The sequence below is a fragment of the Mustela lutreola genome, chromosome 1 (assembly GCF_030435805.1).
Source record: "Mustela lutreola isolate mMusLut2 chromosome 1, mMusLut2.pri, whole genome shotgun sequence".
Taxonomy (NCBI): domain Eukaryota; kingdom Metazoa; phylum Chordata; class Mammalia; order Carnivora; family Mustelidae; genus Mustela; species Mustela lutreola.
In genome coordinates, this window is record NC_081290.1 from 166371671 (window position 1) to 166389051 (window position 17381).

The 17381-nt window shown below is 36.7% G+C and overlaps 1 protein-coding gene across 3 annotated transcripts in view; it reads left to right on the forward strand.

The window, feature by feature from the left end:
• The first annotated feature begins 8577 nt into the window (after positions 1-8577).
• The window catches only part of SLC18A1 (solute carrier family 18 member A1), a 28966-nt gene continuing 20162 nt past the window's right edge, over positions 8578-17381 (forward strand). For all 3 annotated transcript variants that reach the window (XM_059155639.1, XM_059155654.1, XM_059155647.1), the window contains exons 1-7: positions 8578-8757; positions 9425-9785; positions 10440-10498; positions 13274-13357; positions 14193-14285; positions 16450-16539; positions 16785-16828. In XM_059155639.1, the coding sequence (XP_059011622.1) occupies positions 8634-8757; positions 9425-9785; positions 10440-10498; positions 13274-13357; positions 14193-14285; positions 16450-16539; positions 16785-16828 (855 nt within the window). In that variant the 5' untranslated portion in view covers positions 8578-8633. The remainder of the gene's footprint in view (positions 8758-9424; positions 9786-10439; positions 10499-13273; positions 13358-14192; positions 14286-16449; positions 16540-16784; positions 16829-17381) is intronic.

The following is a 17381-nucleotide window of genomic DNA, read 5'->3' on the forward strand; positions in this document are numbered from 1 at the left end:
CAACCTGTCTCCAGTTTTTTGTCTTGCAAAACTGTAACTCTATTAGTTTAGTCTATTAGGTAAACAACAATTCCCACTTCCTCCTCTGCCTCCAGGCCCTGGAAACCACCATTATGCTTTCTGTTTCTATGATTTTCACTACTCCAGATACCTCCTATAAGTGAAATTACATTTGTATTTTTGTGACCAGCTTATTTTACTTAGAGTAATGTCTTCAAGATTCATCTTCAAGATTAACATGTGTCAGAATTGCCTTTTTTTTTTTTTTTTTTAAAGATTCGTTTATTTATTTGGAGGGAGAGGGGCAGAAGGAAAGGGACAAAACGTCTCAGGCAGACTCTGCCCTGGAAAGTCTTAAACGGAATTGTCATGGAGGGCAGAGCCTGACTCAGGGCTCAATCTCCCCAGTGACTGGAGATCTTGACCCGAGATGAAGCCAAGACTCAGTCACTCAACCAACTGCACCACCCAGGTGCCCCAGAATTGCCTTCCTTTTAAAGAATTCACTGTATGGATATATCCCACCACATTTTGTTTATCCATTCATACATCAATGAATATTTGGGTCTATCTCTACCTTTTGGCAATTGCATATAATTCTACCATGAATATACATAAGCTGTCAGGTCCTACCTTTCACTTCACATTATAATAACTATGTATATGCATAGATAATTTTTTTCAGGTTCATATGTAGTTTTTTTAAAGATTTTATTTATTTGATTTATGATTTATTATTTTATTTATTTATTTGACAAGGAGAGAGAGGGAATACAAGCAGAGGGAGTAGGAGAGGGATAGGGAGAAGCAGTGAGCAGGGAGCCCAATTCAGGGCTTGATCCCAGGACCATGGGATCATGACCTGAGCTGAAAGCAGATGCTTAATGACTGAGCCACACAAGCACCCCCAGATATGTGGTCTTCATAATAATCTTTTCTTCTCTGTTTTAACAACAGATAGTTCTTAATACCATGTACTTGCACATTTCTTAAAACTTGGATATTTGATGTTTAATATTTTCAATTTTTCCTTAATTACTATGATAAAAATATTGTATTTATCATGTTCCTCACATATTTTAGATTATTTTCTTAGAATAGATTCCTAAGAAATGAACTTACTAGGTCAAAAGGTATGAACATTTTATGATTTGAAAGACAGAAGATAAAAAGCCAAAGTGCTTTCTAAAAGAATTGTGTCTGTTTGCATAGCTACTAATAGTGAATTAGTAGCACATGAATTTGCATTTCATTATATACATATCTGCTTCATTTTTTTTTACATTAGGAAATTAAATCAGAGATGAAAAAACTGATAAGTGAATTTGGTAAAGTTAGGATACAAAGTCAATGTACAGAAATCCATTGCATTTCTATATGCTAATAATGAAGCAGCAGAAAGAAAAATTAAAAAATCAATTCCATTTACAATTGCACCAAAAATAATAAAAATAAAATAAAATAAAATAAATAATAAGTTTAAAAATAATAAAATAAATAAAATAAAATAAAAATAATAATATGTCTAGGAATAAACTAATATGTCTAGGAATATACTTATGAAAATGTGAAAGACTTGTATTTTGAAAGCTATTAAACACTGCTGAAAGAAATTGAAAATTTCTGGATTGGAAAAATAAATATTGTTGAAATGTCTATACTACACAAAGCAATCTACACATTTAATGCAATTTCTATCGAAACACCCACAGGATTTTTCATAGTACTAGAACAAACAATCCTAAAATTTGTATGAAACTACAAAAGACCCTGAATAACCAAGGTAACATTGAAACAGAAAAGCAAAACTGGAAGAATCACAATTCCAGACTTCAAGTTATATCACAAAGCTGTAGTAATCAAAACAATAGAGTACTGGCACAAAAGTAGACACATAGAACATAGAACAAGAAGCCCAGGAATAAGCCCACAATTATATGGTCAATTATTCTCTGACAAAGAATGCAAGATTATGCAATGGGAAAAAGACAGTGTCTCTAATACATGATGGTGGACAAAATGGACAACTACATGCAAAAAGAAAGAAACTCGACCACTTTCTTATACCATACACAAAAATAAACTCAAAATGAGCTAAGGACATAAATGTGAGACCTAAAACCATAAAAATCTTAGAAGAGAGCCCGGACAGTAAATTCTCTGACATTGGTCATAGCAATATCCTTCTAGATATGTCTCTTGAGGTAAGGGAAACAAAAGCAAAAATACAATACTGGGATTACATCAAAATAAAAAACTTCCACACAGTAAAAGAAAATAGCCTGGTGGTGGGTATTAAGGAGGGCATGTATTGCATGGAGCACTGGGTGTTATACATAAGCAATGAATCTTGGAACACTATATCAAAAGCTAATGATGTACAATATGGTGATGAACATAACACAATTTTAAAAAGAAGAAAATAACCGACAAGATTAAAAGGCAACATACTGAATGAGAAAAGATATTTATAAATGACATATCCAATAGAGGGCTAGTATTCAAAATATAGAAAGAACTTATACAAAAACTAAATAATTCAATTAAAAAATGGAGAGAAGACATGAACAGACAGTTTTTCAAAGAAGGCATCACGATGGCCAATAGACATATTAAAAGCTGCTCAGCATCACTGATTATCAGGGAAATGCAAATCAAAACCACAAGGATATCATCTTACATTTGTCAGAATGGCTAAAATCAAAAACTTAAGAAACAAAAAATAGTGGTGTAGATGGAGAGAAAAATGAACCCTTGTGCACTGTTGGTGGGAATGCAACCTGATGCAGCCTCTGTGGCAAACAGTATGGGGTTTCCTCCAAAAGTTAAAAATGAACTACACTACTGTTCAGTAATTGCACTACTGGGCATTTACCCAAAGAATATGAAAACACTAATTCAAAAGGATATATACATCCATATGTTTATTGCCACATTATTTACAGTAGCCAAAGCATAGAAGCAGCCCAAGTGTCCACTGACAGATGAATAAAGAAAATGTGATATATATATATATATATATATATGAATTCATATGAATGTGATGTATAAATGGATTGAATATTATTCAGCCATGAAAAATAAAATCTTACCATTTTCAACAATATGGATGGATCTAAAGAGTACAGTGCTAAGAGAAATAAGCCAGTCAGAGAAACATAAATGCCATATGGTTTTACTCATATGTGGAATTTAAGAAGTAAAACAAATAAACAAAGGGGAATAAAAGAAACAAAGACACATACTCTTTTTTTTATTAAATTAATTAATTTATTTTCAGAAAAACAGTATTCATTATTTTTTCACAACACCCAGTGCTCCATGCAATCTGTGCCCTCTACAATACCCACCACCTGGTACTCCAACCTCCCACCCCTCCGCCACTTCAAACCCCTCAGTTGTTTTTCAGAGTCCATAGTCTCTCATGATTCACCTCCCCTTCCAATTTACCCCAACTCATACTCTTAACTGTGGAAAACAAACTGATGGCTGCAAAAGGGTAGAAGGGTAAGGAAATGGGTGAAATAGATGAAGGGGATTAGAGTATACTTATCTTGATGAACTCTGATATAATGTAATATATGAAACTGCTGAATCACTATATTTATAATTATTTTTATTATGTTATATTTGTCACCATATAGTACATCATTAGTTTTTGATGTGGTGTTCCAAGATTCATTGTTTATGTATAACACCCAGTGCTCCATGCAATATGTGCCCTCCTTAATACCCATTACTGGGTCAACCCATCCACTCACCCTTCCCCTCTAAAACCTTCAGTTTGTTTCTTGGAGTCCACAGTCTTTCCTGGTTCATCTCCCATTCTTTCTGCCCCCCCCCGTATATTTTTCCCTTTCTTCTCCTAATGTTCTCCGTGCTATTCCTTATATTCCACAAGTAAGTAAGTAAGTAATGAAACCATATGATAATTGATTTTCTCTGCTTGACTAATAAGCAGCATATCAGTCAGCATAATCTCCTCCAGTCTCATCCATGTTGATGCAAAAAGTTGGTATTCATCATTTCTGGTGGCTGAGTAATAGTCCATTGTATATATGGACCATATCTGCTTTATCCATTTTTCTGTTGACGAGCATCTCCACTCTTTCTGTAGTTTGGCTATTGCGGACATTGCTGTTATGAACATTGGGGTGCATGTGGCCCTTCTTTTCACTACATCTGTATCTTTGGGGTAAATACCCTGTAGTCTAATTGCTGGGTACCTCTATTTTTAATTTTTTTTAGGAACCTCCACAGTGTTTTCCAAAGTGGCTATACCAACTTGCATTCCCACCAACAGTGTAAGAGAGTTCCACTTTCTCCACATCCTCACCAGCATTTGTTGTTTCTTGCCTTGTTAATTTATGCCATTCTAACTGGTGTAAGGTGGTATCTCAATGTAGTTTTGTGAATCACTATATTGTATACCTGAAACTAATGTAATGCTATATCTTATCTACACTGGAATTAAAATTTAAACAATTAAATGGGAAGATTAAAAACTCATTCCTATTTAATAGACAACACTCTGATTATTAACAGTGATGAACATTTGGTTTTTTTTTATGATTTTATTTATTTTATTTTGACGGATAGAGAGTACAAGTAGGCAGAGCAGCAGGCAGAAGGAGAAGCAGACTCCCCACTGAGCAGGAAGCCCAATGCTGGGCTTGATCCCAGGATCATGACCAGAGCAGAAGGTAGCCGTTTAACCAACTGAGCCACCCAGGCCCCCCAGTGATGAACATTTGTAAGAACACCCCAGGCTTGGCTAACCTGTAAGTACTAACATGGTCACAGTCAACCTATGTAAGTATAATATATGTGTATTAAAAACATACCTTACATAGTGGGTACTCAATAAATGATAGCTATTATTACTGTTGCATTGCTTCTATTAATGCATAAAGTATGATTATTTTTAACCTGTACCTGCTCTTTCAAGCCCTCAGCTCCCATAAACCATGACTTTCCAGTTATGTGGGTCATCCCCAGTTTGGTGGTATCTCAGAAGAGTTTTTTCTTCACTGTGGAGGTGCTGCACCCAAGTCCTTTGCTGCTGGTGTTCTCTCTTAGTCGCAGCTTTGCTTTGCCGGTAGCTTTCCTAAGCCCTCAGTGTTCCAAAATTGCACTTAGGGTGGGTAGCACAGTGGCAGAAATGTCACCGGGGCTTCATATAGGACACCACCTTATGCTTAGAGTCTTGTAAATGCCTTTATTAATATTGCTCCTCCATCTTTTAGTCACAACCCACTCTCTTTATAAAGGCTCTGGCCACAGAGTATGCAAGGGGATAGTATGTCATGCTCCCCACAGTAGGAAGAACAATGGCCCCAGAGATGTCACCTTCAAATCCCAGAACCTGTGAATATGTTACCTTCAATGGTAAAGAACCTTTGTTAATGTGATTAGGTTCAGAATTTTCAGATGCAGGAGATTATTTCAGATTATGTGGATTGGCTCAGTGCAATTACACATGAATTCTTATAAGTAAAGGGAGTAGATAGGAAACTAAGAATTAGGGAGACACACACACACACACACAGAGAGAGAGAGAGAGAGAGAGAGAGAGAGAGAGTTAAATGAGTTAGTGATTTGCTGCTGCCTTGAAGGTGGAAGGGAGCTGCAAGCCAAGAAACACAGGCCACTTCTAGAAGCTAAAAATGGACAAGAAAACATATTTTTTCCTGGAACCTCCAGAAGAATTGCAGTTCTGTAAACACTTTGATTTTTAGTTCAATACAACCTATTTTGGAGTTCTCACCTCCAGATCTCTAAGATAATAAATCTGTTTTGTCCTTAAGCCACTAAATTTGTGGTAATTTGTTAAAGCAGCAACAGGAAACTCATATGCTCCCTTAATGTCCTTGCCCCTTGCCCTTATTTCTCTTTTCAGATTTCCTTTAAAACTCTTTCCTTCTTTTTTGACCCTAAATTGAAAATCCCCAAGTTACTTAAAACAGGAGGGAACATGAATTGGAAACATCTGTTGCTGCTTTTGTTCTTTTGTGAATTGTTTATGTTCTTTGCCCCACTGATGACTCTTAAGTTCAGAAAAATATAGATCTGTAGTTGTACTCCAAGACCCCACAATGAGCCACAGTCTCATCCATACAATTTCTTGTTGGAAGCCACTGTTTGCCAGGCAATCTGCTAGCACTGAGATGCAAAGATGGCAGTACTATCTATGCTTTAGAGGAAATAGAGGTTGGATTTTTATGATTTGAGAACAATATGCATAAATTTTTGTTTGTTTCAGTCTGGTGGATGTTCTAAGATTTGTTTCTTTCCGGAAAGCAATTGGGGTACATGGATTCTCTTTCACTAAGTAACAAGGGACAGGAACTGTACTCTGGCTTCATCCAATCTTCCAATTTATATTCAGACCTAGGCAAGAGTTAATGAATTCAATGATAGATAAGCACAGATGAAAAACAGCACAGCCCAGTCCATCTTTCCTTAGGATAATTTCCCCCTCTCTTTATCCTCTCCAGTTCTGCTTTCCTGTCTCTGACGCAGGGAACTAAGGCTCTGAATGAAACCTGTTGGAAGTTCCAATTAAATCTTTGTGGACAAAGGACACACATGACATCCTCAGATAACAGGTGGCAATAAATCCATCAGAACATCCACTCAGAGAACAGAGTCCCTTCTGAACTGCTAACAGCTGCCAATACCTCACTGAGTACCTCACATGAGACGGGCTCTAAGGTAAGGTGTTTCTTTCCCTGGACATTTAATCTTTTCTTATAATTTGTCTCTTAACAGAGAATTTTGACTCTAAGGTAAAGTTTCCTACTGATTGGTTGGCAAATTCTTGGTTTGGTTTTGTTTGTTTGTGTTTTTTTGATCTGTCTTTACAGTACTTATTTCATTCAGGTTTCTATTGCTTTTTTTTTTTCTTTTTAGTCTCTTAATTTTTTCTTTATGTATCTCAGGTAAATTTGTATTTAGAAACACTATCTTTACATAGAGAAATGAAAAATCTTAAATGATTGCATGTATTTTCTGATTAAAACTTATCTGGGTCTTTGGTTCCATGGAGACCTCTTGGTCACTTAGAACTATAGAATGGATGATCTTCTCCCGGCTCTGGTCTTAGAATAGAACAGAGTAGCTTAGTGCTTGGGTTGCTCCCAACATTTATGACTCACTATTGAACTCCAGTGATAATCACTTAAAATTATTTGCTTCTTGTAAAGTATGTTAATTATGAAAGTAGTCAATTAAAAAATATTTAGGAACTACAGAAAAGGAAAAAGAAATTAAAATTAAATTAGTAATTATAATAACTGACACTTGAGTATGTATTTTTCTAATTTTTAAAAATATCACACATAATGTTTTTATATAATTGAAGCCAAGCTGCAAATATAGTTTATTATCCTTTTTAACTTAACAATATATTGGGTATTTCTAAGTCATTGAAATTATTAAAAATGATTTTTAAGAGCTGTTTATATTCCACCATTAAAATGTTTGATTTTTTCACTAATATAAATAATTCAACAATTAGTAATTTTAAATATAAATCTTTGGCCACACTTCTGATTTTTTCCTTAAGATATGTTCTGAAAAGTAGAGTTACTTAAAAGTAGAATTACTGAATCAAAGGTTACATTAATTCTAGAGCCTGATGCATTTCATGATAGTAATATATATTAAAATGTGTATGATTGATATTGCTGATATCACAATTGAAGTCATACACACATGCAAAAAAATTCTTCCCTGAAACTGCTATTACCTGAAGTTTAACAAAATATTGTGACTTAATGCTGACTAAAGACATGAAATCCTAAGTAGAGAACTAATTATGATAGTATTTTATTTACACACAGTAACACACTTTACTGAGCAGGGATTTATAGCTCAAATAACATAGAAGTGCTTCAAATACCACAGTATGAGGGAAGATGGTGGACTATAATACTGCAAGTTAAAATGCTTGGAGTTTCATTCCAGTTTGATATGAGCTATGTAAAACAGATCTCTTAGCCTTCTGAGTTTCATATTTCTCATCTGTGAACTGACAGTCTTGGTCTAGGTCAGTGTTTCTCTGGGCACCACAAGTAACACTTGTAGCACATGACATATTTTGGGGTGGTACAGACCATAGAATATAATTTTGGATTAATGTACACACATGAACCATAATTTGTTTTGTATGGCACATTTTTAAAGAAAAATAGTGATTTAGTTTTTAAATAGAGTGGATTTAGAGGAAAATATTGAACAAGTAATAATACAAATAGGCTTCAGATATTGGCATAAACAATTGAAGTGATAGGAATTTGAGACATAGAGCTAAGTGAACAGAGCTAGAATCTGCTTAATGTGCCAGGTAGAATTCCAGATATAAAAAGCCAGTAAGCAGTGCTTTCTTAGAAGGCAATCTGAGAATCAGGTGGAATTATTGAGATGTATAGGAAGTAAGCAGAGATACTGGCAAAGAAATGGTTCAAATACATCCTAGTATTTGCAACTACTTGCACTTTTCATTTTATTAGTGAGTTTCACTTGTCTGGGCAAAATTTCTCCCCTCTTCTATAAAGGCTGCAGAAGACCCATAGCTGTAACGGGACCTTTCATAAGAAACTGGAGAAGACGCTCCCAGCTCAGCCATCAGCATGCCCAGGGTGTTTTTGGACACTTCTCAGCAATTGCTAAAGGAGGGGAGAGAGTCACAAAAGCTGGTACTTGTGGTGGTATTTGTTGCTCTGCTTCTGGACAACATGCTGCTTACTGTAGTGGGTATGTTTGGGTCTTTATGCTGAGGGTTAATTTGCTCTGGGCCCCAGCAGGCAGCATACACCCTGATAAAATTCAGCAGTGAGTGGACTTGAGAATTTTTCTTTTTATGCTTAGAGAACACAAAATAGAAAACGAGATTCAGAAGTATCATGTGACTTGCCTTAGGTACCCAGTTGGGGTTCAAGCTATATCCAACTGACTCCAGAGCTGGAGTTTCTAACACTCTACTTCCCTGCTCCTACTATTTCCATGCTCTGCCATCTTTATATGAGAGCTGAAATAATAAGACTGAGACTATATTCTTCCATCTCAGCTGTGAAAGTAACCATCGATATCTTGAAATTTTCCCCACTTTCTGCCTGCATGTCCAAGAAAAATTCTGAAAACTCCATGGGTATTGATTTTGTGATTACAACTAAAGGTTAGCAAGTAGGTGATTGGCCAATACAGAATTCAGGAGTAATGAGGACCAGTTGTGTGTGGGTTGGAATTTAGGTACTTAATCTAATAGGATAATTTGGCATGTACAGTTCTTTAAGTAGGCTTCAAATTATGTCACTTAGACAGATTCCTTAAACATGAGTATAAAGGTCATAATAATGCCCCTGAACCAGTTAGTGTTAAAAAGTGTCCTTGGCTCTCATCGTTTGTCCTTCTCGGTTTTCAGTGCCCATTATACCCAACTTCCTGTATGCCACAGAATTCAAAGAAATCAACGCTCCTCTCTACCTTGGTTCCACCACAATTTCTCAACATGTCCTTACTTCTCCTACCTTCTCCACCATCTTCTTCTTTGATAACAACACTGTGGCTATCGAAGAAAGTGCACCCAATGGCACAGCATGGACAGATGACAATACTGACACCATCCCCTCTCCAGTCACTGGAGCCATCCCAGCACAACAAAACAACTGCTTGCAAGGCACAGAGTTTCTGGAGGAAGAGAACATACGGGTTGGGGTTCTGTTTGCTTCAAAGGCTCTGATGCAACTTCTGGTCAACCCATTTGTGGGACCTCTCACCAACAGGTATCTCAATGGGTACAGTGCTCTACATGGTACTCACTGGCTCAGGAGAAGAGGATGATAGGCTAAGGTATCATAAAGGTAGTTAGAATGAAAAAAGAAGGAAAACTCTCTTGTCCATCTCCAGGGCAAACAACTGTTTGGAAAACTGGTTACCCAAAGGATAACATGATATGGATGAAATGCCATAGGCTTCAAATTTTCTTAGTGATGTAATGACTATTGAGCACCAAAAAAAAAAACCAAAACCAAAACCAAAAACAAACACTGATCAGAAGTATACTGCTGATGTTGTTTCAGTGCCTTGAAACATGGCTCCAAGGCAGGGCTACTGCAATCTGGAGCACTGGCTTGTTAGCAATGTTTGGGATTATCCAAACATTTCAAAGGGATATATACTCTAACTAGGTCATCTTTTCTGGAAAAAAGGATTTGGGCCCTGTTCTATGGGTAAATTTTCATGTTTGTTCATTTACTTATATAAGTTAATATATCATGTCCTATCTGTACACTTGCATTCAGAGACATGTTTTTCCATGTACTCAAATAACTGCATTTCTCTTCCCAATCACATGGGAAAAAAAAAAAAAAAAAAACAGTCCAAGTATATGGATGTCTATTGGGACTGTATCTTTTTTCTTCATAATTCTCTTTTAGGATTGGATATCACATCCCCATGTTTGCTGGCTTTGTTATCCTGTTTCTCTCCACAGTTAGTAAGTAAATTGCTTCCTCTTCTATTTCTTTCATTGATTACCTTTGATTTTATCACATGCACTACAATGCAGAGAGTAGGGTCAAGTTAGCTAATTAGGCATCTGACTAAATGATCTATGACACTGCTTTAAATCTTTTGCAATTTTGAATATGGGTATTAGAGCAGTAGTGGCAAATCAGTCTAGTTGGAATTTGTATATTCTGCTATAGAAGAACAGATACCTTACTTCCTTCAATTGGGGAAAATTGTAAAGTTTGTTTTAATAGATATGCTGTTGTGTGTGTGTGTCAGTAGTCCCATGAATGAGGTTAGTCCAAATATCCCAACTTTGGGAAGAGGTTGTATTATTTTGATACACAAAGGTAAAGGACCACCAGCAAAGAATCTAAATTGGACAACAGCAACTAGATAATACCAAAAAATCTACTGCCTTAGGTAAGGACATTAAAGGTCATAGCTTAGAGAAATAAATTAGCTAAAAAAACATGAAAGAGAAAGACAAATAGTCTATCAAATATCAGATAAATGTTCTAATAAAATAGAGATGGGGTAAGAACAGGAAGTAAACAAATTTTATCTGGAAATTTACCCTGAGAATTAAAATAAGAAGGAATGATGGGGGGTGGTGTGCAGTGGGAGGTTAACTGAAGGAGAAGGCAGCCTCTGGAGCCTTTAGTGGCTCCCTGATATCTCTGCTGACTCTGCTCCCAATAACATAGCTCCTTCTTTCTGTTTTCTTATCAACTTTTAGTTACTTTTCTGCCTTTTCTGTTGCTCCTCCTCAAGTTTTCTTCCCTTTCAGCATATGGCTCGACTCTTCTCAACCAATACTTAACAGGAATTTGTTAGAGTCAAAGCTGGAAGGTTGCGAAGAGCAGGAACTTGATGTGTAAAGTTCTGAGAACTGGAGCTTACTTGTGAAAATTCTAGTAGATCAAAGAAAATGAGGGAATTCAAGTTAGAAATGTTTATTGAGCTTCTAGAATCTCAGGCTATGCCAAATAATAAATTAAAAACTAATAGGATTCTTTGTTTCCTCAAATGAGACTCATAATTTTGTCCAAAAAACTTTATGTAGCACACATAAGTCTTGATGGCAGAAGTCACTGGGGAAAGATAAAGAATGGAATGACATTGTTCCAGCCTAGGAGTTGGGGAGATACAACAAACACCCTGCAAAATAGGATAATACTAGACTATTGCGAACTCTTTAGCATAAGGACTTGCTGGATTCTCTGCAATTAAATAATTATTGTTTCCATGTCATAACCAGTGTTACTATACTAAACTGGCCGAATTCTAGCAAATGTTTGGTCTTTAGGTAATCTTATGGGGCATCTCTTTAGGGTTTTTTAAATACTAAAGAGGTTGCTGATGCCCCTTAACACCATTAGGGGCCCCTAACTGAGACCCATGCTTAATCTAATTAGGAGCGAAGTGGTAACCCATGTTGGGGGTTTTCCTACCTAGGGTGACCAACCTTTCTACTTTGTCTTGGATTCGGGGGCCTCCCAGAATATACAAAGTCCTTGGCAAACTGAGAAAAGCTGGCCATTCTATTCTCAAAGGACATAAGAATAGAGGTACCTGGGTGGCTCAGTCAGTTAAGCATCTGCCTTCAGCTCAAGTCATGATCCCAGGGTACTGAGATGGAGTCTATCTTTGGGGTCTCTGCTCCTCCAGAAGCCTGCTTCTCCCTCTGCCCTTCACTCTCCCTACTTGTGCGCTTTTCTCTGTCAAATAAGTAAATAAATAAAATCTTTTAAAAAATCTTTGTAAAAAAAGAAATAGGAATAACTAACCTTGAACAGACTGGAAATCAGAAGGCCTAGGAGAAGATATTGGAAACCCAGCAAAGAGAGACCAAATACGCACATGTTTGGGAGACAGTATGATCACATAAAGAAGTAATGGGAGAAGATTACAAGACTTCAAATAACCCAATATATCTGTAATGAAAGGGTAAAGGGATTCAGATTCTGATGATTCAGATACTTTGGGGAATTTTTTCTTTCAAGGGCATTGTCTTGAAATAGAGGTGAGACGTGTCTGGATTTACCAAGCTTACCTCCAATACCATGTAATTTAATTTTTAATAATATATTCCTTTTTGGTAGTCAGTTTTGTGTATGCTAGTCTCATGTAGATGGAACCTCTTAAAGGACATGAACTGGACATTCTCTTTATTTCACATGATGTTGTATCGTTGTATATCTAATATTACTTAATACATACTCACTGATTTGATTTGGCTAAAATAGGTTCCACTATAAGATAAGAGGAAATATCTGATTGGATCATAAGATAATATTTTCTACCCAATGCCTATGGTCCTTCAATTACACATAGCTTTTATTCCCTCACTGTTGATAACCCAGTGGAGCCCAACAATGACAAAGGTAAATCTGGGCATTAAATATGAAGGATTGAGAAGTAGGGTCTAAGGGCATTATACTTATTGGACAGCATGATTCCAATGGACAAGATATTGAGCTTTGGGCCAGAAATGTGAAAATCCAGGCTTCCATCCACTGTGTGGTAAATTGGTTTGTGTTTCTGTGGCTTCTTAGTCTTTATGTCAATTAAAATACAATCCTGATTAAGGTGTGGGAGATTATAAAGACAACTCCAAGAACAGGGGAGCAATGATCATCCTTTATTGAAACATATACATAGTGGTTCATATCTATAATATCATGGGCACATTTTTCTGGTGGTGAGGGAACAAAGACAATTTGCTAACTGGAACATTCTTGCTATTCTCTATACACAGTGTTTGCTTTTTCTGGTACCTATACCCTACTGTTTGTGGCCCGAACACTTCAAGGCATTGGATCTTCATTTTCATCTGTTGCAGGTAATGCTGACACCACACACACACACACACACACACACACACACACACATCTCCTACTACCTTCAGACCCTATAAGATTTATAAGTAGGTAGGAAAGTATCCTAGTGGGCAGAAATTGTGATTCAAAGACAAGGTAATTGTAGAGTTATTATCAGTGTTATAAATTCCTAAGCCTGACATAACTTAGATACAGACAGCTCAGGGCAAAGCAAGCCCAATGTAAAACCATGAAGTAAACCAGGCTTTTATTTAATGGCCCTCTATGGTCTTTTCTCTGGCCCCCACTTATCATTTTATAATAAAATAATGCTAATACTACTAGTAACACTATCACTTTGCAAAGTATCATCAAATTCAATATTTAACATAATCCTATGAAGTAGCTATTTTATGCCATTTTACACATGAGTAAATGATAAGAGAGCCCAGACCATGCTATCTTCCACATGTCTTCTATACTTCCCTCTTCCTTGGGCACCTCCACTGAACAGAATAGTGTTCTGTGTTTGTAGATTTTCCTTTGATTTACTCCATGTCCATTCATTCAGAGAAATGTGCTAAGAAATAATAAAATGCAATGAAATGCTGTATCAATGGACAGTGGTATTCTGTATTACCCTTCCCAGAGACTTTTGTGCTTTTGATGATATTGTGAACAGAAGGAGTAAGCAATGTGGGAATTTTGGGGGACCAGTGGAGACAGTATTTGTAAAATAATATGGGCTAATTTTTATAAGACCCCTCAAACTGTAAACTAAGTATAGAACAGGGATTCTGTGAGAGAGGCAGACAGAGGGCTCCTGTATGCCAACTCTTTATCTCCCTCTCCTTTCAGGTCTTGGGATGCTGGCAAGTGTCTATACTGATGACTATGAGAGAGGGCGTGCCATGGGAATTGCCTTGGGGGGTCTGGCTTTGGGAGTGCTGGGTAAGTGGCACCTGGTCTCAGATCTAGGTTCAAAGGGTAAGATACTGCATACTCTTCGAAGATGCTCCATGAGCAAGTGTTCCTAAGGGTCATGGAAGATAGGATTCTCTTTCTTTTTCTATCCAATCATGTTTTGAGTCCTGAAGTTTTCCCCAGGAAAGGCAAAATCCCCTTCCTGTTAAGAAGCTTAATAGTCCATGACATCCTGGAAATGGAAGAAACCTAATCTATTCCAGTGAGCAAATATCCCCCATGTTAGCAGCCACTGCCTCACCAGTGCTTTCAAAATGAGAGGAGATCTTTGTTGGATTTTGTGCAAAATACATTGCAGACATAATCTCTTTTAATCCTCACACCATTGCCAAGAGGTAATAATTGTCTCCACTACAGAAATGAGAAATAAAAAAATGTTAAATAGCCATCCGAGTTTATATAGATAGAAAATGCTAGAGCCAGGATGTAGACTCAAATTCTGGACTCAAACCCCAAACTCTAAACCGTAATGCATTTTCTTTGAGGTTCATTCCTCATATAGATTGATTGACTATTCCAAGTCACATATTTTATGGAACACTTACTATATCCAAGGTCAATGCTAGGACACAGGGAATTTAGGTAAGGAGCCTCAAAAATGGTTCCTTCCCTAGAGGAGCTCACAAGCTAGTTGAAGAGAAAACACCAAAGGTCTCTTCCTGGTACATATCCACCCTCCTCCTCCAAAACAATGAGAGAAGAGGGAACAAAAATCCTGTTCTCTGTTAACATCCATTTTCCCAAACATCCAAGCTGAAACTTTGGTACATCCTGGTCTCCTTTATCACTTCTCACTCACAAATGGATAAGCCCATTAATATTCTCTACAGCCACTTCCTCAAGGTTGGTTCCTCATCACATCTCAGTTGGAACCAGCCTACTACCTGATTTCTTGTACCTTCCCTCCTTCCGCAAAGATGCCACCAGAAGAAACTTCCTTTGCCCAGAGATGGTGGTATTTCTCCCCTGCTAAAACACGTTTCTTCACTGTCCACAAGACCAAGTAGATGCTTTATCTGGATATATAGGGCCGTTGATTATTCGGCCTTGACATTCCCCACCTCTACTTTTCCTCTCCCAAAAACTCATATTCTAGTGACTGCACACTGAATATTGATATTCTTCTATTTGTTATCCAACCACACTCTTTTAAATTTTTTTAATTTAAATTCAATTTAATTGACATATAGTGTATTATTAATTTCAGAGGTAGAATTCAGTGATTCATCAGTTGCATGTAGCACCCGGTGCTCATTATGTCTAGTGCCTTCCTTAATACCCTTCACCCACTTACCCCACCTCCCCTACAGCAATCCTCAGTTTGTTCTCTATAGCTAAGAGTCTTTAATGGTTTGCCTCCCTCTCTGTTTTCCTCTTAATTTATTTTTTCCTTCCCTTCCTCCATGTTTATTTGTTTTGTTACTTAAATTCCACATATGAGTGAAATCATGTGGTATTTGTTTTTCTTTGGCTGACTTATTTCACTTAGCATAATACCCTCTAGTTCCATCCATGTCATTGCAAATGGTAAGTTTTCATTTTATAATGCCTATTATTCCATCATATATATTACATTTTCTTTATCCATGCATCTGTTGGACATTTGGGCTCTTTCCATATTTTGGCTTTTGTGGAGATTGCTGCTATAAACATTGAGGTGCATGTGCTCCTTTGAATCACTATGTTTGTATCCTTGGATACATACCTAGTAGTACAATTGCTGGGTTGTAGGTAGCTGTGTTTTCAGCTTTCTGAGGAACCTCTATACTGCAACCACACTCTCTTTTATGATACCTCAATGCTCTTCACTTATGCTTCTTTCCCACCTATATTACCCACTTGACAAAGCCCTGTGTTCACCTGAACTCAATGAATCATGTTTGCACAGCACCATGTAGATTGAACCTTTACTGTTGAACTCTACCCTTCTAATGTTCTAATTATTTGGGTTCCCCTTCCCTACCCCCATCACATGCATTTTCTCTAGTAGAAAGTGAGCTCCTGAGAGCAAGGTTTTCTTTATTTCTGAGTCCCCAGAACCTTACATGGAAGTTCATTGAGTAAATGTGGACAAGTCACACCAACTAGGAATTTGTTCCTTCTGAAATCTGTGCCTGCTTTGCCTTTCCAGTGGGAGCTCCTTTTGGAAGTGTGATGTATTCGTTTGTTGGGCAGTCTTCACCCTTCCTCATATTGGCCTTCCTGGCACTACTGGATGGAGGTAAGTCACTATAAGAGATCACCAGACAGATGATAGTTTAAGTCAGATTGGGAATGCACTATGCTCTGATGTCGGTTTTGACATGCTTTAAAGATCAAGGACTGCCCTATTTTAGGAAACAAGGAAGAAACTCAGGGAGTTAGATCTGTATATGATAGAGTGATATCAATGTGGCTGTTATTAAAGCCTTCAACTAATCAGTGGACAAAATAAACTGTTTCTTTCTCTCCCACTTTCTTTCTTAGCACTCCAGCTGTGTATCCTACAGCCTTCCAAATTCTCTCCTGAGGTAAGTTGACTCTAAGCTCCATTGCCAAGGATATAGAGAATGAATATTTACAAAGACCCCCTCTAGATAATCCCTGTCAAAACAAAAGAAGAAAGATGAAGAGGAGTGGAGTCGAAGAAAGTGAGAACTATACTTGGGTAGTGTCATATTTAGTGTAGCATCATATTTAGGGTAGCATTGGAGATGGTGGTGAGGGCAGTCTGGTCTGATATTGGACAAAGATGGAGGAAGGGCCTTATGAGGGATCAAGGAAATATAACAAAATTTATATATATATAAATTATATATATATTATATTTTAAATATATTTAAAATATTTATTTTATTTAAATATAAATTTAATTATAATATAATTTAATTTAAATATAAATTTAAATATAAATTTATTTAATTTATATATATATATATACATATATATATATATATATATATATATACTCAGAACCAAAAGACAATGACATTGGGACTTGTATGTTCATAGTTACAATATCTCAGAGCTAGAAAAGATCTTAGAAGCTGTTTAGATAATCTCTCCCCAAAGAGCATCTTTATA